The 26,766-nt window shown below is 33.4% G+C and overlaps 5 protein-coding genes and 1 long non-coding RNA gene across 6 annotated transcripts; 2 read left to right on the forward strand and 4 right to left on the reverse strand.

Annotated features, from left to right (window-relative positions):
* Window positions 1-1,354: 1,354 nt before the first annotated feature.
* Window positions 1,355-12,537, reverse strand: LOC105217130 (probable G-protein coupled receptor Mth-like 1). Its single transcript, XM_054232452.1, has 2 exons — window positions 9,951-12,537; window positions 1,355-1,570 (listed from the first exon to the last, which is right to left on the reverse strand). The coding sequence occupies exon 1, from the start codon at window positions 11,986-11,988 to the stop codon at window positions 9,952-9,954; it is 2,037 nt and encodes a 678-aa protein (XP_054088427.1). The 5' UTR covers window positions 11,989-12,537; the 3' UTR covers window positions 1,355-1,570; window position 9,951.
* Window positions 12,538-15,593: 3,056 nt separating this feature from the next.
* On the reverse strand, window positions 15,594-17,027 carry LOC128922308 (uncharacterized). The gene is made up of 3 exons (XR_008471540.1): window positions 16,905-17,027; window positions 16,350-16,495; window positions 15,594-16,289 (listed from the first exon to the last, which is right to left on the reverse strand). It is a non-coding gene; the product is annotated as an uncharacterized LOC128922308 (long non-coding RNA).
* On the forward strand, window positions 16,970-17,943 carry LOC105217129 (uncharacterized). The gene is made up of 3 exons (XM_029043399.2): window positions 16,970-17,104; window positions 17,176-17,491; window positions 17,550-17,943. The coding sequence occupies exons 1-3, from the start codon at window positions 16,990-16,992 to the stop codon at window positions 17,608-17,610; spliced, it is 492 nt and encodes a 163-aa protein (XP_028899232.1). The 5' UTR covers window positions 16,970-16,989; the 3' UTR covers window positions 17,611-17,943.
* Window positions 17,944-18,013: 70 nt separating this feature from the next.
* Window positions 18,014-23,036, reverse strand: LOC105217122 (uncharacterized). Its single transcript, XM_011191967.3, has 8 exons — window positions 22,891-23,036; window positions 21,717-22,819; window positions 20,111-21,659; window positions 19,439-19,989; window positions 19,033-19,368; window positions 18,834-18,971; window positions 18,290-18,715; window positions 18,014-18,233 (listed from the first exon to the last, which is right to left on the reverse strand). Exons 1-8 carry the CDS (start codon window positions 22,904-22,906, stop codon window positions 18,072-18,074), a joined length of 4,281 nt encoding a protein of 1,426 aa, XP_011190269.1. The 5' UTR covers window positions 22,907-23,036; the 3' UTR covers window positions 18,014-18,071.
* A 202-nt stretch (window positions 23,037-23,238) lies between these two features.
* Window positions 23,239-24,445, forward strand: LOC105217123 (uncharacterized). Its single transcript, XM_011191968.3, has 2 exons — window positions 23,239-23,727; window positions 23,783-24,445. Exons 1-2 carry the CDS (start codon window positions 23,332-23,334, stop codon window positions 24,128-24,130), a joined length of 744 nt encoding a protein of 247 aa, XP_011190270.2. The 5' UTR covers window positions 23,239-23,331; the 3' UTR covers window positions 24,131-24,445.
* Window positions 24,360-26,467, reverse strand: LOC105217124 (transcription factor grauzone). The gene is made up of 6 exons (XM_011191969.3): window positions 26,256-26,467; window positions 25,815-26,196; window positions 25,394-25,760; window positions 25,133-25,336; window positions 24,688-25,057; window positions 24,360-24,630 (listed from the first exon to the last, which is right to left on the reverse strand). The coding sequence occupies exons 1-6, from the start codon at window positions 26,370-26,372 to the stop codon at window positions 24,448-24,450; spliced, it is 1,623 nt and encodes a 540-aa protein (XP_011190271.2). The 5' UTR covers window positions 26,373-26,467; the 3' UTR covers window positions 24,360-24,447.
* Between the last annotated feature and the right edge of the window lie 299 nt (window positions 26,468-26,766).

Below are 26,766 nucleotides of genomic sequence, written 5' to 3' on the forward strand. Positions count from 1 at the left end.
TACATTACAGTATATTCAAAAAGATATTCCAATGTTCAGTTTTGGTTAAACATTTTACCGATAGTTTGCTGGGGAAAGTTTTTGGAATGTTTTTTTTTATTATTCAAAAGAATACTTTGACATATTTGATGTATAAGACAAACTACAAACTTCTAAACTACCTCAAAACATCGGCCGGCTACGAGACCGGACTCGACCACAGAAACTATTATATAATACCAAACAAAGGAATTTTAGAAATAAGAAGAGTTTCAGAATTATTTCAGTTAATACTGTGTTCTTCGATTTGGATAAACCAGCTGGATTTGAGAAGCTGGTCCACTCAGCATCGTGTGGTTCATGCGTGTTATTGTTATAATCAATAAGTCGACACGCAACAGAAATTGTTGTACCCACGCAGCCCTAAACTACCTGATGGTGTTTGATAATCAGTATTTAAATAAGTAATTTAGTATACACCATATACTATATGCTTTGAATATCATGTAATCATACCATTATTCTGGTATTTTGTCTATCTTTTTTAATTCAATTTCTGTGTACTTATTCCTGCTAATGTTTATTTTGGACTTGCTTACTCTAAATTTGAGAATGTCGTGCTAATACCAGGATTAACTAAACACGCTATTGTCGTTGTTTTTATATATGTGCATGTGTTACTAAATTTTTTGTTATATGTATTCCTAAAATAACATAAAAAACTTCTTTCATACATACATACATACATATTCGAACACACCTAGTAGAGCAACCGCAGCAGCAGCAGCAGCACCAGCAGCAGCTTTATAGTAAGAAACTATAGGCAATCACGACCACTCATTTTTCCAACTATTCAACCAACCATCTCTTCAACTACCCCACAAACATTGTATCCAACCAACCAAATGTCCATTCATCCATAAGATTTCCAATGCACGAATCATATATACATACATAATATATACAGATGTATGTGCACATACTTTACATTCGTGAAATCGTTACTCAAACTGAATATAATAATTCTTGCTTTGCAATTTCCAACCGCCCCACCACATATCTGCGCTTCCTGCTGCGTTGCCTCGACTATATCTATTATACGCTAATAATGTTCGCTGCGATTTTTTTCTTTATAGAGGCAGCTTCGTTTTAGCTTTGTCAATTACTTACATACTTGTACGTACATAGTATAATTTCTTTTTCACTTATTCGTTGTTGTAGTCGTTTTCTCATTATGTTCTATTTTTTCCTCTTCTTTTTTTATCCAATTTTGTTTCGCTGGTTGGCTGCTCTCTATCTGTTTTTTGCAATACCGTCTGCTTCTCTGTGAGTATCTTGCAATGTGCGTCGATCTACGTTGCTCGATATTGCTTACGTTAATACTATTGTTGTTATTGTAGTAATTACTTTAGTCATTGTTGTTGCTGTTGTTGTTATTGTAATTGTTGTGGAATCACTGCTTGGCAGTGATCTGATCTCCGGCATTCGACGCGCTCACCGTAGTCCAGCTGCTATGGTATGTTGTGCATATATCGGTGTGAATAAACTGCCGACGTCTGTGAAATGAAATTGTGCTTTCGTTGAAGAAATACTGTAAAGAAACGAAAACAGATACAAATTTATATAGTATGTACATCAGATATCAAATGTAATGTAACATACAGCTTTTATATTCTTTGCTTTTCTTGTTTTTTGCTTTTTTATGCATTATATCTTATGAAGTGCTTTTATTTTCTGCATATGGCATTTTTCATTTAATTTTTCTTTGGCTGTATTTAAATGACAAAATGCGTGCAGTTTTAATAAAGAGCAACTTGCTCAAACTAATTGCGACAATATGCACACACGTACATATGCATACTCTGCAAATATGGGTATGTAAGTATGCATATAAGTATTTAAATTGGCACTCAAACTCATTACGCAAGTCTGCGCACGATTTACTAAATAGTTTGTCAAGAGAAAGGGCCACGAAATATACAGCAATTTACTAGTGAGGCGAGTAAGCAAACGCATGGCAGCAATAGCGAGCTGGAAAGGCCCAACATTTGTATTCGACTAGGGCGTGTGGTTCCAAAACCAAGAAAAACTCAATTTTGCACAAGTACCCGTACATTGCACTCTGGCTATTGACCAGATTGCAAATTTCGCATTTTTAAGACAACAGTCACTGATCTAGAGGCGGAATAAATCACATTAAGAGTGAAGTGGCCCCATGAAACATACACCACAAAAAACGAACAACATTAATTATAACCAGAAAGGCAGCACAAAGTTCGAATGTAACCGAACATACTCTCACATCTTGTAAAACTTAAATAGGTTTTCCGACTCTATATCTCCATATACCGAAAACTTTAGTCGTGAAATAATTTTTTAGATTAAATTGTCAATTGATTGAGCCAATTGGGTAAACGTTAGCTTATACTGAAGTTAACATGTTTACTTAAAGTGTATAAAGGTATGTACATACATAACATACCATGGAAGATGAAGAAATTACGCTTTTGTCCACCAGCGACTATTCGGAACTCAAAAACGGCTCGCTGGAAAAATATTTTATTAAATAATCAGGTCAACATGGAAACCGTCATCTATTTTGAAGGCCCTCGAAGCTTCATACCATCGAACCAATATCGAAAGAGGACCATTACAACTAGTACTGGAAAATATCCGCTTAATAATAAATTTACAGCATTTTTCCAGAAATTATTAAAATTTCGTTTAACAGCATTCTTTGCAGAAATCAGTAAAAAAATATAATAAAAAAATGAAAATTTTGTGTGGATTCAAAAATCGATTATTTGTTTTTGGCTTATTAATTTCTACAATCAAGAATATTGTGCAAAATTTTTAAGTCGATCCGAATAATAGGTTCGGAGATACAGCCTTTGGAAGGTGTGCGCTCCAAGTCAAGTACTATTGGTCAAAGTCGGTTGTCAAATTTTTTCGAAAACTACTGAACCGATCTTGATGAAATTTTGAACAGGTGTCCGGAAATGACGTCGCAATGGAGGAGTTTTACTTTTTTTTTTTAATTTCAGAAATTATTCTTTAAATATGTATCTATAAGACAGAAAAGAGTTTGAATTAAATAAGTAATTTTTTACATGAAAGAAAAAATATTGAAAATAGGCCATTTTTTACGCGACAAAACCCATGTAACCCCTTATCGCGATCTAATACTGAACGCAAACACGTTCAGGAGATGTGTTGTGAATAATAAGCTGGGGACTTGATGTCTTTCCTTCCAAAGGTATACATATTTAGCAAACATTTATAGTGCAACATCCCATGCCACAAAGAAAAGCTGACAACAAGTTTCGCGAATGTTGTTGGTGTTATCACTTTGGACTGGTCATTTCATGTTCACTTTTTCGTTAAAAAGAATGAAAACAATTTCTTTTAGGAAGAGATTGTTCAAGATTCTGTGATTTTAGTGCCGAGATGACTATATAGATATATGATTTGAGATTCCGTATGATTGTAAAATAAATAATTATGGTAAATACGAGTTTCGTTCGGAACTGTACATTAGATAGATACTAATAGAAAATTATAGTTAGTCTGAGTAGGTAATTGAAAAGTAAAGTCTTCTCTCGACGAACTAAAAGCAAACTCTGCAAGCCGCTTATCATTCCCGTCCTGCTTTATGGTGCAGAAGCGTGGACGATGTCAGCATCAGATGAGACGACACTAAAGTTTGCGCAAGATTTATGATCCTCAGAACATTGGTAACGGCGAATACCGCAGACGGTGGAACGATGAGCTGTACGAGTTATTCGACGACATTAATATAGTTCAGCGAACAAAAAAAAACATCGGCTACGCTGGCTAGGTCATGTTGTTCGAATTTACAAAAACACTCCAGCTTTGCAAGTGTTCGAAGCAGTACCCGCCGGTGGAAGCAGAGGAAGAAGAAGGCCTCCTCTCTGTTGGAATGACCAGGTGGAGAGCGACCTGGTTACACATTACATACATACATAGGTATATTAAAACAAGTACTTGAATCTAATCTACGTAATAATTTTAAATAAAAAACAAAAACCAAAATAACAAAAAAAAAATTAAAAATTTGAAGAATACAAAAAAATGAAAAAAAAAACAAGTAAGGAAAGGCTAAGTTCGGGTGCAACCGAACATTTTATACTCTCGCAATTTATTTAGAGATTTACCTATAATTTCGGTGAAAAATTACCCTTAGACACTGAGTTCTTCATGTTTGATATCAGGGGCCTTGAAAAATCATGGTTCGATTTTGACAATTTTTCCACAAGTGATGTCACAGCTCAAATACAGCATTTGTGTAAAGTTTAATTTCGCTATCTTTATCGGTTCCTTATGTATAAGGAAATGGCTAAAAGAAACGACTGCAGAAAGTTTAGTATATATATCTTTATTGGTTTGCAAGATATATACAAAAAACCTATTTGGGGGCGGGGTCACGCCCACTTTTCCAAAAAAATTACATTCAAATGTGCCCCTCCCTAATGCGATTCTATGTTCCAAATTTTATTTTCATAGCTTTATTTATGGCTTAGTTATGACACTTTATGTGTTTTCGGTTTTCGCCATTTTATGGGCGTGGCAGTGGTCCGATTTTGCTCATCTTCGAACTTAACCTTCTTATGGTGACAAGGAACACGTGTTCCAAGTTTCATTAAGATATCTCAATTTTTACTCAAGTTACAGCTTGCACGGTCGGATAGACAGACATCCGAATTTGAACTTTACTCGTCACCCTGATCAGTTTGGTATATATAACCCTATAAACAACCGTTATGTGAACAAAACTATAATACTCTCTTAGCAACTTTTGTTGCGAGAGTATAAATATATTAAAAAATAAAAAAAGGATTAAATGTACAAAAAAGTTACATGGTGTTTTAAAATCTGTTCAATAGTTTTAAAGTTATGGCGGTTCGAAAATTTGTTTACAAAAAATGTTGGCCCCTTACACTATGGCAACCCCGCGTTACACATACCTAACAGCATATGTTTTATTTTAGGTTTTACATATACTATAAGATATATCATTGCCAAAGAAAATAAAGAACTTTTTTTTCAAGTGGCTTTTTTCCAGAGAATGCCTCATATGTATGGTATATATGAAAGTTTGAAACCCCTAATATTAAATATATGGGAGATAGGGGAAGTTATGACCCGATTTCACTCATTTTTCACACGGAGACACAAAAAAATAAAAAAAGGATTAAATGTACAAAAAAGTTACATGGTGTTTTAAAATCTGTTCAATAGTTTTAAAGTTATGGCGGTTCGAAAATTTGTTTACAAAAAATGTTGGCCCCTTACACTATGGCAACCCCGCGTTACACATACCTAACAGCATATGTTTTATTTTAGGTTTTACATATACTATAAGATATATCATTGCCAAAGAAAATAAAGAACTTTTTTTTCAAGTGGCTTTTTTCCAGAGAATGCCTCATATGTATGGTATATATGAAAGTTTGAAACCCCTAATATTAAATATATGGGAGATAGGGGAAGTTATGACCCGATTTCACTCATTTTTCACACGGAGACACATTATTAGAAGAAATAAATTCCCACTGAATTTCTTCTAAATATCTGAGAGACGTACCTATATTTAATATACGTACCTATAGTTAAAAAATTTGTAAAAAGCACTGAGGTCCTCATATTCGATATATAGGGTCTTGAAACTTATGGACCGATTTCGACGATTATTAGAAGGGCGATGCCACTCTTTAAATGCAGTATGTTTGCAGAGTTCTGTTCCGATATCTTCACTAGTGCTTACTTTATATATTGTAAAGTACACGATTCAGACCGACTTCAAAGAACTGGTATATGGGAAGTAGGCGTGGTTGGGAACCGATTTGGACTATTTTCACAAGATATTATTGAGAAGCTAGGAAGATATTATGAACCGAATTTCATTGAAATTGGTTTAGTAGTTTCGGAGATATGGTTTTTGACCCATATGTGGGCGGAACCACGCCTATTTAAAATTGTGTGTACCATTTTAAGTGCAGCTGTACCATCTTCAGAATGAAATTTAAGGTTTCTGCATTAAAGCATTTTTAGTAGTTTTCAACAAACCTTTGTATGGGAGGTGGGCGTGATTATGATCCGATTTCCTTGATTTTTGTACTGCATAAGGTACTACCGAAAAGAAACGACTCTAGAAAGTTTCCTTGATATAGCTTTAGTAGTTTACGAGATATGTACAAAAAACTTAGTAGGGGGCGGGCCCACGCCCCCTTCTCCAAAAAAATTACATCCAAATATGCCCCTTCATAGTACGATCCTTTGTACCAAATTTTACTTTACTAATAGCTTTATTTATGGCTTAGTTATGGCAGTGGCAGTTGTGCGATTACGCCCATTTTCGAAGTTAACCTTCTTATGGAGGCAAGAAATACATCTTCAAAGTTTCATCAAGATATCTCAATTTTTACTCAAGTTACAGCTTGCACGGACGGATCGACAGACGGACAGACAAACAGACATACAGACATCCGGATTTGAACTTTACTCGTCACCCTGACCATTTTGATATACATACGTATATAACCCTATATCTAACTCGTTTAGTTTTAGGACTTACAACCAACCGTTATGTGAACAAAACTATAATACTCTCTTTAGCAACTTTTGTTGCGAGAGTATAAATATATAATCTTAAATTATTATGTGACACCCATATTACATATGTATATTAGAGAAATAGGAGACATAAATCACCAAAAATATTATACTACGTACAGATGAGTCCGTCTTAATTGGGTGATATTTTATACAATCGTCCTCCATATATTACATATATTATTATATTATCGAAATAAGAAATGTATTCCTAGCTTAAAAACAGCTTTACATTCGAGCTTTTTCATTACGGTGTGTATTTTCAGCCACATGTTTATACAGGCAATCTCTTTGTGTTTTATAACAATATCGTTTTATGGGCATTGTCCGATTACTCCCATTTACGAAAGCAACCTTACATTATCGAACTTTGTTGTGTAACAAAGTTAATCAGCATCTTTACTTGATTAACCTCAGCTTTCACAGACAAACCGATGGCCAGACTGACAGATTGGTAAGTTTGCATTTATACATATTTGTTTCTGTTTATAAACATACACACGTATGTGTTTTTATATAAATAAATATACGCGCATGTGTGCAGACTGTGACATACATATGTACATTTTTGGTGCGCCAATTTCTGCAGAAAGTCGCTGCGCATCTATGGTTTAAGATGCATTTGTATGCCAACAAATATTAATATTTCCTGAATTGGCGCCAACAATTACAAAAACCATTAACCTACACACCGCGATATGACTGTTGTAACCCACTTCAGAACTATAAAGGCCAGTAATTTGAAAAACACTTAAGTGACAACTTCTTTGAATTCAGATGTTACATTGTTCTATGCGTGTTTACCGCCTCTAAGCAACATATTTACCGCATATTGTTCGTTGTAGTGTTGGCACGGTTAACCTCAGGCCATAGTATGAGGCCGCGATTGCGAAAAGTGAAAGAAACGTAGACAGTAGACTGTAATAGCAGCGGTACATACTCATTTTACAGACTCATAAATGCCAAGACACGGGTTTGGCCACTGCCAGGTACTAACATATACACATTAACATGTGTTTGAACAAAAGGTATGTACACACATACAAATACGCTTAGCAACCGCTAAAGTAGTACAATTACAAACATGTGTAAATAAATTTTTACAATTACTACGTCTACAAAGTCAGCTAGAGCTCCAAGAAACTTCAACCGTGAAAAAGATGTTTTAATGATGTTATAAATGCACACGCACACGCACAAGTAGACACAGATGATTTTAGAGTATGTGTATGTAGTTCACATTCGTATAAGCTGTGCTAGAAAATAGTGTGTGCGCAACGACAGGCGTATTTGAGTGGCTCAAATTAAGTAGTTAAGGAATATTTTTAGATTTTATTTTTAATTTTAGTATAAACACAACTTTGATTCAGCATTTGAACTTCTGAAAAATTATGGAAATTTTGAGACTAAAAAGTTCAATGTTTGTAATTCCTATATGTATGTACAAAGATTGTAAATTTATAGTAAAGAATTTTAAGCGAAAAATTCGCCCAATATTTTAGATATCCAACTCAAGTTTTGATACACGGGCGTATTTCGAATATCTACAGATTTCAACATACAGTAGAACTTCGCTAACTCGACTCACCATTACACTGCCGTTACACGGGAAAGAAATTGCTTTCAAGTTGATCACACGGACTAATTGTAAAAATTGACATAAATTGAAAGCCATGACGTAGGCTGCAGGCAACTTGATATTCAATTATTGTTACACGTCAAGTCTTAATTTTTAAATCAATTCATGTTCCATAAAATGCATTGTTTGTGTACAATTTCGTAAAAGGGAATAATTCACTTATTTCAACTTTACTCGTCAATTATTTTAAAATTTGTATACTTGTAATTTGAAAATTGGAGAACTCTGCACTCAGCTGATCATTTCTTGATCATCAACTTGAAACACTTCTTGCTCGCAAAAATTGAAAGCAAGATGGCTTTCAAGTTCGGAAAGTGAGAGTGTGGTAGTAAAATAGTGTGAGTGTGTGGCAACTTGAAAGCAATTTCTTTCCCGTGTAACGTCCGGGTTATCCACACAAAAACTTTGAGTTGGAGACTCCGAGTTAAAGAAATTTTCATGAAAACATATTAATAAACATTTTTCAAAAACCGGGAAAAATGGATTTATACACTGTTTTATTTATATATTTCGCATAACGTTTTATGTATAATACATGTATTCTGTAATTTTGTTCGTTTCATTTTGCTATTCTTCTTGAAAATTGTATGAAACCTGATTTCTAAACGAGATCTTCGAGTTATAGGAGTTCGAGATATGGAAGTTCTACTGTATTTTATATTTGATTGAATCCGCCCACTTTTTGCTGAAACTAAAATTGCTCAAAATTTGGTATTTATGTATGTACATTGGTTTATGTACATATATACCTATGTAAGTCGGAAAGCATCATGCTGTACTTAACATATAACGGCATTTTGAGTTCTATAATAATTTATTTTGCGAAACAAAAGAAATTAAGTCAATGGGTGGTAAAACGAAAAATACTAATTCACAATATGAAATTTCACAACAATAAGTTATTTTTTTACTTAAACCAAATAATCTTTATTTTTTTTACATACCGTTTATATGAGATGTTCTGCCCCCCATCGTAAATAGCGATTTTCTATATTCTGATAATGTTTTCTTTTTAATAAGAAACCGTTTTCAAAGGAACGACGTAGAACGGCTAAGAGCATTTTATGGACCTTTGGCATAGAATGGAATGTTTACTTCAATTAGCTTACATATTTATTTATTTTATTTTCCAAAAATTAATTAAAACGTTTGTTAATTGTTTATATTGCCTTCGCACATGCCCTATCTGCGAGATAGGCGAATGTGGTATTGCAGAAACTTCAAGTGTGCTAATTTATTAAAGGCTAACAACCGTGTGGATGTACGCATATTCAAGTACATTGTAGGTATCTATTGGTATGTATTATTCACTGTTAAACGATACAATGGAATATCCTAAAAAATATTAAAAATACATGTGGTAGCTCTACTTGGTCGTGCGGTTTAAAGAGCATTGCAATAACAAAGTACAGACGTATACGTAGATATAACAATTTTCTATATAAACAAATATGATAATTTATAAGTGTAAATATTCTTAATTTAGAAAATTTAACATACTTATGAATAACACTGAAATTCCTGAGAAAGTGTGTTTATTTCCGGACCTGAACGGTATACTTTGTTTATAAAATCAAATAAGTATAATGAGTCAGTTCTATTTCCTTATATTGGTCAGATTCGCGGATTTGCAGAAAGTCTTATTCATACATAGGATTTCATCTATGCATGTATAAATATATGAAAAACCAACTCTTACCTTAACATACTGTTTCCATTGGTATTTTTGTTTGCGTCTGTGGTCCACTTCCTATAGACGTGGTATTTACTGATGTGTTCTGCGTAACTTCACCCCCAGCATATCCTCCAACCGATGGTAGTCCTTGTGAAGAACTTGAATGTTGTACGCCATTCGTCGTATTTGTAATCTCTTGTCGTGAACGGGGACAACAAAAACGCTTACAAGCAGCCCAAACTTGTGGTTGACAACCTACTACAATGAATATGAATACACCTTGCAGAGCGTTTATCATGTCGGTAAAAAACCAATATGAATGGGGTCCTCCAACCACCCACGATATTACGTCGGCAATCCAGGTAACACCCATTACCACGACTAGTTTTAAACACACTTTCCCCAATGCAGTTTTCTCCGTTGTCGATTTGACATCATCTCGCTTCCATAAACCACATGTTAATTGATGAGTTGTTGATATGAAAAGTACAATATTGGCACACAGTAAAAGTCCAATTGGTCCGAAGAAGTATGCAAATATGGATAAATGTTCTCCGCTAAACCAACAACTACGTTCTCCAAAACCAGGTCGTAATAACTGTGTCTCTGGCAAATGATCTACTGTAAAAGCAATTGCGCTTATTAATAATGGCACACCCCAAGCGTATGCCGAATATAGTCGTAAACGTAATAGTTCCTGATTACGTTCGAGAGAACTTGGTCGAAAGTCGCGAAAGGTCCACCATATATTAAAACACATAGTGTTTAGCCAAAAGAAAGCCGATAGAAAGAAGAAATGCATAGTGCTAGCAAGTAAGAGACAGGTGAATGATCCATGTTCAAGCGAGTCGGATAATTGTGTGTAGGCGAGTATTAAGTCTCCAATAAACAAGCAAAAAACGTAGTAAATCTGACAACGCCAATGAAGCATATGATGAACAGAGGGCATCATATAACCAGCTATCAATGTAGCAGCAAGAAAAACAACTGAAATAACAATGCCAATGTTGAGCGCGGCTACTTGCACCATATTACTTGTAGTACTACGGACAGCCGCTATTGCATTTGCAGGTGCTTCGGTAGAAAAGTGATGAAGACATGTGAATATTTTAACTGTAACAATTACACCTTTTTCACGAAAATGTTCTAGACAGTAATCACCAGTAGATATGTTTTTATGCGGCAATTTTAGACTTCCATCCTCGTCATTCATTTGGTTTTCATTCCAATCTCCCGCAATGGCATAAGGAACAGCTTTATTATGGCATGTGGGAAATCCGTAAATCGTCTCATACAAACTGTTATTTAAAGGCAATTCAGGTGTAATAACATTGTCATTACTATTGGGAAGTATGCAAGTTTCATTTGTAGCATCATAAATTCCATTCCACCCGCAACATTTCCGTATCTTTATTCGTTGTTGAGTATTTTGCTCTTTGGGAAAACATACTAACGCAACATTTCTGTCAACGCAATATCGCTGCGGTTCGATAAATTGTTTTCTTTCACCCAAGAATAATGAACCGTTTGAAAATATTAAATACTTTCCGCCACCAGAGAAGAGTTCTAATTCTTCCTCGGTGCAACTACGTTTTATTTCTTCTGTATCGTTCTGTATCATTGAAACATCCTCCATAGAAGTATTACTGACCAAATCTACGACTGGGCGTACATTTTCTTGAAATGTCATAAATTTAGGCTTTCCACCTTGAGGAGTATGATACCTTCGTTGAACAATACGATAGATCAAAGGCACCCACAACTTGGAATTGCCCATTACACACGTTTTATTCATATCCATATGTTCATTGTACCGACAGCATTTATTAAGGTTCACTTGGGGCGGAGGGATCCCTGGTAATGCTGTTGTCATGGTTGTTGCCCCATCTGTAAGCGTTGAATTGGCACTGGATACCACATTGTCGGTTAAGGATTCCGTCTCAATAAGTTTTTTATCAACATCATTTGTTGCATTTGCCAATTTTCCGCAGTGCAACGATGTATACACAATAAGAAAAATTAAAATACTTCTTAGAATGTCTGTTACCTGCATTCCATGCATATTTCAATTAGATAAATAAATATTATATTTTCAATGCCTTTTAGAAATTTATTGGTTTTAACACACAATGTAATATAAATACTGGTACAAATTATTTCTTAGATACTGCATTGTTTGTGTTTCGTATATTTTCACTACACTTTTCATTCCATTTCTTAGATTTTCTCTTTAAATCGCTTTTATAATTGCAATAGTTGTAATATTGCTACCACCTTCTCCACAGATTTCGTGGCTTTACACATTATTTTGCAACTGTCACAATTTCTCTGCTTCTCCACAGAAGACTGGTTTCAATCGCGCACAACAATAATTTGTTAATAATATATGAATACTCAGAAAAAATTAAAGCAATGACAAAAATAAAATTAATTTACACGCGCTCGAAAAACGAAACCAACAACCGATCAACTTCTTTACCAAATTGCAATTACCAATTGCATCACTACGAATTTTTAACACTGAACTGGATTGGAGAAGGAAAACCAGCGGCTGGTCGACTGTCGAGTTCGCGTCGTTGTTGCTTTTCATCTTCTTTCTTTGCATTTCGACATTTCTTGGCATTCCCTTTTGTGTTGTTTTCACGTTTCTTGACTAACTTAGGGATGCGAAGAAATAGAACTATTAGTCGTATATTGAAAAATATATCGATAAATGTATTTTTATTTATTTAATTAATTTTTTTTTAAATTATTTATAATAATTATTATTATAATTTTGATAATTAATGATTATATTAATATCATTTGAAATGTTTGTGTCTCAATATATAATCACGTTCTAAATGATTTTAATAAAATACAGTACGAACTCGGTAATCGCAACTAATAGAAATCTAGGTAGTTGCACTTATTGAGTTTGTTGCACCCAACGAGGAAAAATATATAACAAGAAATATGACAAATGAAAATCGTTTTATGATATAGAAAGTTTATTTTTTTATTAAAAATTTTATTTTTTAAACATATCGGATATTGTTGTCTGCTCTTTCTTCTTATTAAGTGTTTTTATTATAGCTCTTTCACGAAGCTCCTTCAGAAATATAATGTCTTTTATTGGAATATCGTTTTCCTCAGCCCACTGAATGCACGTGTTAAAAGATTGCATAGCAACTGATCCTTTTATTTTAGGAGGTGGAATAACATCCGCTTCGCTATCATCAGAGTTCTTGTTAGCCTTGTAGACAACGGGCATTTTTTGAAAATTTTTGAATGCTCTAGGGTTTTTTGCTTTTCCAATGACAAAGAGCTTAACTTACGTACCCAAAGAATTTGTGCATGCGAGAAATGTTATTATTTCCTTACTAACTTTCCGACCAGGAGCAGATGATTCCTTGAAGCTCACCAACGTTTTATCTGGTATCTGCCTGAAAAACAATCCGGACTCGTCGGCATTGTAAATTTGTTCTGCAGAAAGATCAAGCTCCTTGATTTTATTTCTAAAACGTATTACAAATGGGCCGACGGACGCTGTCTTATTGGAAAGCTTTTCTCCACAAATTTTCAAGTGGCGGAGGCCATATCGCTTTTTGAAATTAGATACCCAACCATTACTTGCATGAAAATATCCTGTCTTTTCTCTTATTTTCTCATGGAGATTGCGAGCTTTTGCTTTGACGATACCGACGGATATAGACACATTTAAACTCCTTTGTTTCAAAAACCACTTGTAGAGAGCCTTTTCCATTCTTGGGTATTCACAAGATTTTAAGGTTTGCCGTTTTCCTGGCCCAGCTTCCATATTTGAGGCATATTTAAGTATACAAGCTTTTTTCTTCTTTATTCTCGTTATTGTCGACTTGTTAACTTTATAATCAATACAAAGAGCTTTTGTCGATACACCACTTTCTAGTTTATCCAAAATTTCAGTTTTTTCTTTAATTGTTAGTTTTATTAATTTTTTTGTGACCACCATGACTTTTACACATAAAACACTACTGGCGTGTTGCAAAATAAACTGATAATGAAAGTTATTTGTTGACAGTTGCTCTTAACGCACACAAAAAACAGCAAAGTCGACAGAGCAACGGTAAAATAACGATCAGTTTGTGAATACATAACAAAAAAATGCCATAAGAAGAAACCGACAAAAAAAGAACTGAAGCAAAACATATTTAGATGTAAAGTTGCAGTTATTGAGGTCAATATTTTTGAGTGGTTGCACTTATAAAGGTTACAATGCTATGTTTTATAGTGTTGCATGAATCGAGGAGTTGCGTGTATCGAGGGTTGCAGTTACCGAGTTTATACTGTATATGCATTTATATAATAATTTTTCATAGGAAATAATTTTAAGGTACAATTATTACACATTTTTTTTGTTTTAAATTCATTTTGTTCCATATTGATATATAACATACTAGCAGACCGCTCCAGCTCCACACGGATTTAAACAAACATTTCAAAAGTTATATAAGATATAATATATTTTCTGGAACGCGATTGCGATGCGAAGAGAATTACTTGCAAGACGATTTTCAGTTTCAGATTAAAATTCTCCATCACGGAGTCTTTTTGATACTCTCACCTGGGAACTATTTCCAGAAAGTTGAGATTCTAGGTATAAATATAGCCTATGTTACTCGGGGTGAATGTAGCTTTCCAATGACACAGTCGTTTTTGAGTTTATTCATTATAAGCATACTTACAAATCTTAAATCATAAATTACGTCACACGAATTTAAGGACTTTTTTTACTTACCTCTTACCTTACCTCTTTATAATAGTAGTATAGATGTAATATAGTGATGTGCTAGTTTATATGTAAATTGATCTGCACACTTTCATTTGTATCTATTTGATTCATCCACCGTCAGATAATGAGATTAAAAATGTTCAAAACTTGGCAATTTGTGCAATAAAACAAAATCACGGACCATTTAAATAGTGTCAGACAGCCAGTGCATTAGTAGTGGCAATTTGAGCATACGAATGCTCATGCGCGCACAGTAAAAGTATTAGCCCATACATACATATGCATATGCAGAAAAATTTATATGTACATGCATATCTATGTATCTTGCTTTTGATAGATGTATGTACATATATATATAAGTAAGATATATGATGATACATGAATATATACATATGTATATATTCTATAGGTGCTTGACCATGTCTACATTGGAGCCTTAAAATTATTATGAGCTTATTAAATATTTGTAGATATTGTGATTGCTCTCTACGAAGTATCTATATTGAACTTCAGTCGATGTTTGATGAGTTCAAGTTGAGTTTTGACGTTCAAACGAATCAGTTGATTGCTCGTTTTGTCGTTGACCGTTGATTGACTCTTGAATGCTTGAATGGAGTACAGTGACCTTGTGTGTTTTTGTTTACATTTACTCTTTTTGTTTCACTCTTTACATAAACAATTGTAAAATAAACAAACTATTGTAATGCGTTCGAAATTTCCACCTTTGGCCCATATCAATACAAAGCTACGAATATCCGTAAGTACTATCTGTACATATTTAGAGTATGAATAATCTGTTATTTTATTTTTTTTACTTACACCTTACTCGGAAATGCAATAATTTCCGTTAAATAAACATTTTAATAATTTAATTAAAGTAGAAAGCAAGTTCGTTTTTTAAATATATTGCTGTGAAATATTAAGATTATATTCTAAGAAGAGTAATTAAAAAATATTTGGATGTTACACTTTTATGGAGCTTTGCATATTTCGTATAAAAATGCGGAGTAATGGGTACAATATTTTTATTTTGGAATCCAGTTTTGACATATTGAAAGCAAAGTGTATTCAACAAAGTGAACTATGTATTTGACATACTCGTTTTTGACAATAAAATAGGAAACAATTCATGTATTTGTTTACATTAACCCGTCTTTTTTATCTTGAACAATATAATATATATTGATAAAATTGTTTGCAATTTGTCAGTTGGAGCACAAAACATTAGTAAATTGCTTGCATGAGTTGTTTTGCATAAGCAGAAAGTATTCGGCATTTTCTTTTATTCATTTAAAAAATATTTTTTTTTTTTGAAATTTGTTTACTTTTGAATTTCAAAATTTGAATTTTTGAATAAATGTAAGGGTTAAATCAATGGCAACAAACATGTCAAATTCGGGTAAAAAAAATTAAATGTCATATACTTCGTTCACTTTGTTGAATATACTTTGATTGAATTGTTTGTATATATGATTGTTTGTATATAAATACAGTTCATCTTCCATAACTTCAACTTCTTTAACTCGAAATTCTCCATAACTCGAACTATTGAATTGGCAATAGCGTTTAGAAGCCAAATTTCATACAAATTACTCTGGAAGTCTCTGTAACTAGAAGTTTTTTGTAAATTATATAATTTCATACAAATTCGTTCACTTTGTTGAATATACTTTGATTGAAAGTTTGTATATAAATACAGTTCATCTTCCATAACTTCAACTTCTTTAACTCGAAATTCTCCATAACTCGAACTATTGAATTGGCAATAGCGTTTAGAAGCCAAATTTCATACAAATTACTCTGGAAGTCTCTGTAACTAGAAGTTTTTTGTAAATTATATAATTTCATACAAAATTCTATAATTATTGTATAAACATTTTGATTTTGCTTCATCTATTTTCATGTGCTTTTGGTTCCTATGCTTTGACGTTTCCGTTAATCTAAAATTTGCGACATATGCAAGTAGATATTCTACTTATCGATTTGTATATAGTAATCGTTTATTAATATACATCTCTATCGTAATTCTGTTATGATATTTTATTCACTTAATGAGATAGTGGAAAATATCTATAATTATATTTTATAAACAAAACATTTAACTGTCACCAAGCATATGAGCAAGTACATACATTTAATTTTCTAATATCGGATTTTTTAATCCATGACGGAGTGGGAATTTTGAATAAACAAAAAAAGTAAGGATCCTAAAATTACGTACGTACCACTTGCAAAAATAAACTGATGGTTTGTTACTTTTAATATAGAGTTTGAGTCAATATCGAAGTTGCAATTCTTTTTATCGCAATCATGTTAAAACGTCAGCGTTGTGAGGATTTCGACACATTTGTGCCACAAACAAAAAAGCTTATTAGTGAAAAAATTGTGGACCAGCGAGATGACAATAAAATGAGCAAAATACATCGTTAGTAATTTTACACAAGTTATGTTATAGACTGGATACATAATATTTGTTATGTTTGTGTGTGTCTTTAGAAAAAACCATCAACTTATTATTCAAAGCAGCGCGTGTACAAAAGCCATTGGAGCAGGCCCAAACAGAGACAACAGCGGAGGTGGAAGTACCACTATGGCAGCAGATTGTAATACGCGGCAATGGTGAAATATCATCAAAAAACGTTACAGATCTTATAGTTGATCTCTCATTGGAGAGCCGGAAGTCAAAATGCTGCCACCGAGAAGCCTATATACGTAGTGATTGTTGTAATTGTTCACAAGCGTTGTGCGAATACTGTGGACATTCATGTGCAGAATGTGGAGTATTTCTATGCGACAGTTGTGTTTCCTTATTGTAAGTTCATGGTAATTTTACAAAGATAATAAAACATAATTAATTTAATATTTTTCAGTGGCTGCGGTAACGTTGAACGACCAATATGTGAAAAGTGTGCTTTATTTCAGAATTTGTAATTCTTTTACTCTCTGAAACTAAAATTATGTTTTATTTCGCCTTAAATTTGTAAAATCACTTGTGCTTTTTTATTATAATCAAAATGTATATATATATAAAATTCAAGCGACCTTTAATATTATTTATTGTATCGGTGTAAAGGTATATTGAATTTTTGTCTGTGTAGTACCGTTAACGTTAAGTTTATTGAAAGAAGCACATAATCATTTTTGTTTCTATTATTATTGCTTCCTTAGGAATTTAATATTATTTCCGATTTGTTAGTGTTAAAATTAAGTCAGCGTAGATTCACAATAAATAATTAATTAGTAAAAAAATACAAAAACATAAAATCGAATTGCACACTGTTGTCATGGAAACTAGATATTTGTTAATTACTAACTCATTAAATAAAACGCTTAATTAACATATAATTGATTTATTGAAATTTTTACACTATTTAAAACTAATACACAAAAGTTTATACTTTACCCTTAAATTTGTGATACTTTTTATGATCTTTAACATACAACTCGTACACCTGGCGGGCTGCTTCATTCGAACAACGTAATATAAATCGTCCAACTCGGTGATCGCAAATTCCAATCAAATCATAGCAAATGTTATCAATATGTGTTTTAATCTGGAAATAAAATCAAAATATAGGTTAAAGAATAACAAATGTATAACAAAACCAACCTTCGGATATAGAGTAGTTGCACGCTTATTTGCGACAATAAGGCTAATAACAAAAGTAAGAATAAATGGCGCAACACGCTTAACATGTACGCTATGTGTTGCTATCAAATGCATTAAGGCCTCTAATTTCATTGCCAGCTCGGCTAAATCGTCCAACTCATTGGCCGATAAAGCTGCATCCTTTTGACGATCACTCTTGTACCAAACAATCGATTGTACGAGGTCCTTAAAAATGTGCATAAATTGTGGTACACGATCCATCAGTAGTACATGCCTTTGTCTGATCAGACTACTGAATAAGCCACACATTGCACAATGTAATTGCTTAAATGTTTCCAAATTATTTTCAGAGAGTGGAAATTGTTTTATGTTGATGTCCATAAGAAGTGAAAGTATGTCATCCAAAGTGTCCGTTGAAATGGGAATCTGCAAGAAGTCGCAATATAAGTGATATTACTTGCTCTAGTTAATGTAAACGTGTAAATTATATATGTTTTCACTCTTCTGGTGGTATTTAGTTCATATAATACTCTAGTTGAATTACCATTTTATTTTCGACTAATGATTGCTGCGCTGCCAATATTGCCAATACTTGTTCCTTGTCCAGAAATTGCTGATGCTCATCCTTGCCAAGACGTAATATGATGTTGCACGTGATTGATTTAAATTTATCATTAAAAATCTGTGTGGACGAAATTACTTGTTAATAATGGTAATGTAGCTTATATACGTTTCTTACTTACAGCGCCTTTAATTGTACTGAAAGAACATTTTGCTATCAATTCAAGGCATCTCAAGACATTTCTGAAATCCTTTATATCATCCAGATTGTTTGTTAGACTCTGTAGTGTCAGCAACAAGTCTTCATTAGTTTTATTACCAATTATCATTTTAACTGCAGTTTCTGTCGTTTTGCATGTATTCGCTTCATTTATACTTGTGTTCTTCAAATCTGCATTCAGTTGTTCCCAATAGTGGCTAAGTACAAACTCAATTTCGTCTTGATCCAAATGTAAAATTTGCCGATGATTTAACGCCACTTGCAGCAAACGTATGGCGTATGGATTACGGTAGTCCATCTGTAAATGAAATTAAAAAAGTTCGAAAAATTATCGATATTAGTTGGAAATGCACTTTTGTTATAATTACTGAGTGCCCAATGTATATTTTACAAATTCGCCGAAAGTTTTCATCTACTGATACAGCAGATTTATCATCCCCATCACTTAATCCAGTCGCCGCGTTTGCTAGTACTGAATTCGCAAACGGCGCGAAACCGGCTAAAGTTTTTTCAACAAATTTCTTATCCTTCTTGGCGGAGTTATCTAATGAAGCATCCGATCCTTTTGCTGCTTGTTTATTAAAGTAAATTGTTATATATTTGGAGTAAATTGCTAAAATACGGTCAAAATGTTTTCGTATGCGTTTAGCGCTAGGCCCACTAATTGCAGCGAGCGTTTCTATGGCGATTAGAAGAAGACGTCGCTGATCGTCACTAAGTTTTGAATCGGAACTTTCTGCGATTTCTAAGTTTTCAGCTAAGGAGGTGAGAAACTGCTCGCTGCCTTTTTCCTCGGATTTGATGGTGGAAAAAATATATTCATAAAATTGCCATAACTTTGCGACAGGTATAATTTGTAAAATTGTTGACAATGAAAAATATTTGAAGATCGGTACATGTTGTCCGAAGTGTAGAAAATCTGCAATAAAATTTTATTATAAAAAATGAAATTAACTCCTTACAGTTCGTTATATCCTTATTGTCTTGCGAAATTGTAGAATTTCAAATAAGCATTTTCAAAGCTAAGAGTTTTGGCTTACCTAAAATTATTTCGAATACTTCGGAAGCGTAATTATTGATTTCTGTGTTATTCGCTACACTCAAATCGCTATAAAATGCTAAAAATAACGCGAATATCAAGCATTTACTTTGTCGTCGTAGATGTCCAAGTGGTAATTGCCGACTAAGATGTAAAACCTTTTCTATTTCTTCATGTGCCGGAAGTTTTTTAACTTTGTATTCACTTTGGGCGTGTGTTTCAATAATTTTCATGAAGTTTAGTAACTTTTTATCGGCTGCATTCTGGTCAGCACGTATATACTCGTTTAATGTATCGAAATCACAATTTAAGGCAGACAATATGGAACCCTTAGCAGCAGTAGCAAATAGTTGGGAAAAACGTGCACACACAGCAATTGCCAGTATTTCCAAAGAATCCAAATCGTCTGCAATTACACTTATTTCGTGTTTTGTATCTAGCAGGCGTGGTAACATACTAGCCTTCTCCTGTTGATTCATGCGACTGAGAGTCCACTTCATGCTGGGCATTTTTTGCAGTAGCAACGTGACGTCAGATTGCCAATTGTCAACACTTGTTAAAGACAATATTGATTTTAAGTCAATATTGCTTTCTACTGTTGCTTTTAAAAGTGATAGTGCTTGCGCACGTTGGAGCATCAGCCGATTATAAAGAAATTTACTTTGTGATTTACCAAAATTATTTACACGTTCTTGTAATAATTTCCACTCTTCGGTATTTAGAAATGCATGAAGTCCCTCTGGTACTGGTGATTTGTCATTGTGCCCATCAGGACGATAGTAATGAAGTAGAAGTTTAAAGTTACTTGTATGAAACGCAAATTCCAGTAGTGCGTTTAATTTACGTTCATTATGCTCTTGCTTGAGGAGCAGCCGTGCAAACTCGGAAAGCACTTCCTCGGTTATTTGAATCTGTCCATTTATTTCTTTCGAAAATTTATCATATTGCTCGCCCAGACGGCAACCGGAAAAATACTGACACAGTAAAGCAGAATGTAGATCCAATAGGAATTGGTTATTCTCGTCACATTCGGAATCACTTTCTTTTTCGATTTTTTGTAGTAGCTCCCTCAATGAATAAAGCAATGACTTCCAAATTACTAGAGAAGGTTTAGACACAAGCCCGGTTATTAATTTTGAGAAGGCAACACCAACACTTTTTGATGGCCAAGCTGCTCGAAGATATGGAAAAGAATTATTATCTTCGGTACTACTTTCGAAATTAATATCTGTTGATACATTATGAAATTCTTCGAAAATAATGCTCAAATAATTTATGTCGGAGTCCAAAGCTGCTTTGTGGGGCTTTGATTTCTTAACGGCGTTCTCATCGCCTCCCATCGATTTTCGTTTCAATTTTTTTTCCGTCTTACGATTTGATACAATTTCGAATTTGCTTAACCATTCTTTAAGGCTTTTGAGCATGTTAAAAACGAGTTTTTCTACCCGACTTAAACGACGAAACATGTCCATTAGGGATACGAGATATTCGCCAAATAAAACATGCTCTTCTTGATCCTTTTTTTCAGCGACAATCATCCATGTTGTTATCTGCAATAAAATATGTGTGTACATAACAAGTTAAACTTCTAAATAAAAAAATAATACCTGGAAGATGTCCTGCTCTAAAATGAGTGGGTTTAGACGTAATGCTGCGCACAATAACATTAAAACCTCACGCAAATGGTCTTGTTTGCAGTGCTGTATACACTTAAAAAGTTCTTCACCTAAGTAAGTCATTGCAGCTGGTTGATTTTCCAAATCCATTTTGAAGTTTAGACTAATATCATGTTTTCGCAAAATTTCCAAAGTGTAAGCAGCCGCAGTTATCATCATTGGCGCTTCAAGCGAGTGTTTTTGTTCAACTTTTTCAATTTCTTTTCCAAGTTCTTTGAATGCAAGCTGTAACAAATGTTGTATGAAACTTTCCACACCACGTCTATTGACAAGGGCACATTCCAGCGTCAAAAGTCTGACGAATAGCGGCAACTGCATTACACGTTGTACTAGTGGTTCGTCTTGTAGTTCATCTGTCAGCAGACGTTCTAACTGTAATAATTCATCGAAGAAACAAAGCGAATGTGTGCGGAGCGTTAGAATCACACGGACAAGCGGCTGCAAAACATACGATCGATAAAATTTGTCGTAACGGGCGGTATCACCCGTCCTTTTAATGTGATCTCGTAAATTACCAACGATGTTGGCAAAATATTTGGTTTCGTTTGCGGCATTTATGATTTTAGTTGTGGTGGAATTAATATGTCCCTTCGATGATTTAAATTGCGTTAAGTGTAATTCATAGCAATTCAGTAATGTAGAATAGACTCGAGCATGTATCTTATAATCTGTACGATATAAATCTTGTAAAACCTCAAAGTCACACAGGTGATACAAAAGTTTTGACCAAGCATAATTTTTCTCTAGTTTATTATCTTCAGACCATTTGCTGGCTAATTGAATAATCATTTCAACAAATTTCTTCTTTGTAGCTTGTGCAATAAGACCCGGTTGGGCGCGCATTTGCAGCAGTTCAGTAAACTCCTCAAAAGGCATTTGTTCCAACGGAATATTCACAGCTTCTGTGGATAACCAATTTAAAACTATGTCGTATTTACTTGAAAGTGTAAATTCGGCCGAACTCCAAGCTTTCAAGGCAAATTTAAAATTGTCCAGAAAACTTTGTTCACTGCGGCGCAGCCAATTTAAAAATTCTGTAAATAAACGCATATGTAACATTTAATCAAATAATGTCATAATTAAAATATTAGATTTAATAAAATACCGTCTTCTGTCGACATTTTCTCTTTGCGTATTGTGTATGGAATAAAAATTAAATCTTAACTTTTATATAGAACTGTGGGGAACGTAAACAAATACTACACGTGCTTGCATGAAAACATATGTCAGAGTTACCTACATCGAATCCAAAGTAAACTATCTTTAATTTGACCTGTTGCATACAAAAATTGGAAAATAAAGATTTTGAAATTAACTTTGATAATTATATTGATTAAGCTATGGCGATTTTATATAATTATATGTGATGATTTCAAGTAAATCTTTAAATAAATAAAATATCATCTTTCAATAAGGTTAAAAAAAAATCGTTTATCGATATATCAATGTCCGTCTCTAATATTAGTTCCATGGCTTGATGCCATATTTTTTACCATTTATTGTGTTTGGCTGATGGTAAAAGTTTTGACGTGACAAATATTCAAAAATGGCTTTAAAACTGAATCGCGATGATACTATTAATTTGATACGTATTTATGAACAGTATGAATGTCTTTGGAATTGCAGAAAGGAATCATACAGAAATTTAGTTTTAAAAAAGAAAGCATGGGAGGAAATTGCCATCTACTTCGAGGCAGATGTGCAAGAGATGAAAAAGAAGATTAAATATCTCCGCACAGCCTATGTGGCTGAACGCAGAAAACTGCAGGAGTCAAAACGAAATTCACTGAATCCGACTGAAATCTATCAGCCTAAATTATTTTATTATAATGATTTCAACTATTTAAATAGTACAATAGTGGTAAGAAAAAGAGAGTTTATCGATGATGACGAGGAGAATGATGATGAAATGTGTCCAAAAACAGAAGATTCATATGAAGAGGTAAACATTGAATAAGTAATTTTTAACTTTATTTGTAATTTTAAAAAAATTACAGTTAAGCAACGAAAACTGCGAACGTTTACAGGAGAATGAATCAGTCTGGGATAAATGCTCTCCGGAAGACTATCTAGACGAAGATTATCAACAACAAGAATTCAAAAAAATAAGGTTGACATCTAATCAAAATACAAATACTTCAAATTCTGCGAATGATTCTATATACAATTTAAAACAAAAACAATATAAACGTTGCTCTGAAACATCGTTGGAAACAGATGATATGTATTTAGCTTTTGGAAAAAGTATAGGATTGCAACTTAGAAATTTGAATCCTATTAATGCAGCTAAAGCCATGGCAAAAATACAAGGCATTCTTACAGAACTTGCTGTTTCAGAAGTATAACTATAATTTGTTTTAAATTTGATAGCCAATAATAATTCCAAATAGTATAGTAGATAGAACAACAAAAAATTGTATCGATAGATATAAAGTGAAAAGAAGTTTTTGAACACTAATGCTAGAATTTAATCCATATATCGTTGGCAAGCCATGCTGTTAATAATTTTTTTAAAATTGTTTAAACTCTACTCTATTAATAATGTAAATAATTATAACATTCAAAATCAATGGATTGATTTATTTCTTGTATTTTCGTCAAAATATAAGATGTACTATAATCTTTAAATAACAATAGGAAATATATTATAAACTTCGTAATTTCAGCTTACATTTATTTGATTTGCTTTCAAATTGGGATCATTTGAACGCGCCATTTTTGATTGGAACCATTCGTTAGCATGCATTCGTTTTATATGCACGTACATATTCGATTTTGAGCGGCATTCCTTTGAGCAGTGTGGACAAGAGTACAATTGCGCGCCGGTGTGTGTAGCCATATGCTCCTAAACAATTAAATATTAATGAAATGAAAATCAACTACTATACAGAAAAAATCTTACCTCTAGGTTTCTACTTTCCTTAAATGTCTTTTCGCAAAAACTGCATTGTAAATCATATTTCTTCTTGTGCATGTAATTAATATGACCCCTTAAGGCGGTGCGTGAACGACATTTTCGTCCACAATATTTACAGTCCGCGTCGGTATTGTTATGCTTGAATTGGTGTAATCTGTGCACATGTTTATTTTTTGACCATTCTCCGCAAATATCACATTGAACAGGTGGTTCTATAATGCCTTGATGTTCAAGCACATGTCTTTCAAACGAAGGCTTGAATTTGAATGCTTTACCACATACATCACATATATGGCGATGGAGATCCTCGTGTATGGCTTCTATGTGTTTGCGTAAGCGTTGTGGAGTTGCAAAGCTATTAAATCAAATTCAGTAATTATTTAAAAAATAAACATATTTCACTGACGTCAGTCTTATTGTTAATTTTTACCTTTTGTTACATATTTCGCAGTTATATTCTCTATTGTCTTCGTGTTTCCGTATATGATTTTCGAGACATTTCTGTCCACGAAATACTTTAGAGCAGATATGACAGCATACAGTTTCGTGATTTTCTTCCTTTTTAGAATGAATTATTTTAATGTGACTTGCTAAGCATTTACTTGACTTCAACTGTTTTCCGCAATCTTCACATCTAGAAAAAATCGTAAATAAGTTGAGTACAGTTCTTTGTACTTTTATGCAGTATTACTTAAATTTACTGGGATTGGTATGCCATTGAAGGTGCTCCGCTAATAAACTTGGTTTCTGGAATGTTTTACTACAACACTTAACATATGCTGTTGTTTTATGTATTTGTGTAAAATGTAAACGGAGTTCGTTATATGTCTCAACACATGCACCACATATATCACAGTTCAGTAACATAAAATTTCCAATAATTTCATCATTTAATTTTGACGTCTGTTTTCTCAATACATTTTTTAGCGTAGGGGAATCAATGCTTTTATGGTTCCGTTTTATTTTCTTTACACGAACATAACTTTTTACATTACTTTTTGTAGGCTTCGAAATATTGTTTCCAATTTTTCCTTTCAAATTTATCAATGGAATATCGTCTAAAATCAATTTAAAAATATTAGAAGCAATTGCATTATTTACAAACATATTACCTTCAATCGATTCGTTGTCATTTCTCCAATCATCTTCTGCTTCTATATTTCCACATTCCGTGTCTAAATCGAATTTTATGTCCGGGATAACAGCTATACTTTCGGAGGTAGTTGCTAAGTCGAAGTTCTTACTATATGATTCTTGTGACGCTGATATATCCTTCAAATCTAATAGCATTTCGTCTTGATTATCAATGTTATCTCCCGTAACATCGATTAATACCGGTGTATCTTCCTCTAAATTGCTACATTTTACAGCTAGAAACTCACTTCCCAACGAACTCTGTTTTAAATCCACAAATGTCCAAAACTTATGGAATTCCTCCAAATGATCACAACATTCTTCACACAATGAAGTTGATATAGGATCATCTTGCGCTACCTGCAATCAATAATCAGAGAAGTGAACTATTATGAGGTGGCAAACAATCGACAATTTACCTCCAAGTGGAAATACTTTGTTATAAGTTCAATTAGTTTCGATTCCTTATGAGGTGACTCAAATAAAGAGATAGCATTTTCCTGAACTAAAGTCCGTAAACACAAACGACAAATCATTCCCGCAACAGAGATATCCCTTTTTGTTATAAATTAATGTTAATACTATTGCATATAAAATATGTTGTTTTTATTCTTCTTCTTACTTTATGCGCACTAACATTCAGTCACAATGTACTAATAATATACCGTACATAACATTCTCTAACATTTTCAGATTGTATACCAGACTCCAAGCTGTGGAATATTTAAGAAACAAAGGTTTTGCATTGTCCCAATTGAAGATTTTCAGAAGAGTAATTGCTATTGCTGCTATGAAAAGACACTGACCAATATTTCATTTAGGTATACATATCTTATTAGAATTGTTAGTGTATTATACTGGTCTCACAATGATAGTTTCACCTTCGATTTTGGTTTTCTTTTTATATAGTTGCTGCAAACTGAAACTAGT

Source organism: Zeugodacus cucurbitae, chromosome 5 (genome assembly GCF_028554725.1).
Source record: "Zeugodacus cucurbitae isolate PBARC_wt_2022May chromosome 5, idZeuCucr1.2, whole genome shotgun sequence".
Lineage (NCBI taxonomy): Eukaryota > Metazoa > Arthropoda > Insecta > Diptera > Tephritidae > Zeugodacus > Zeugodacus cucurbitae.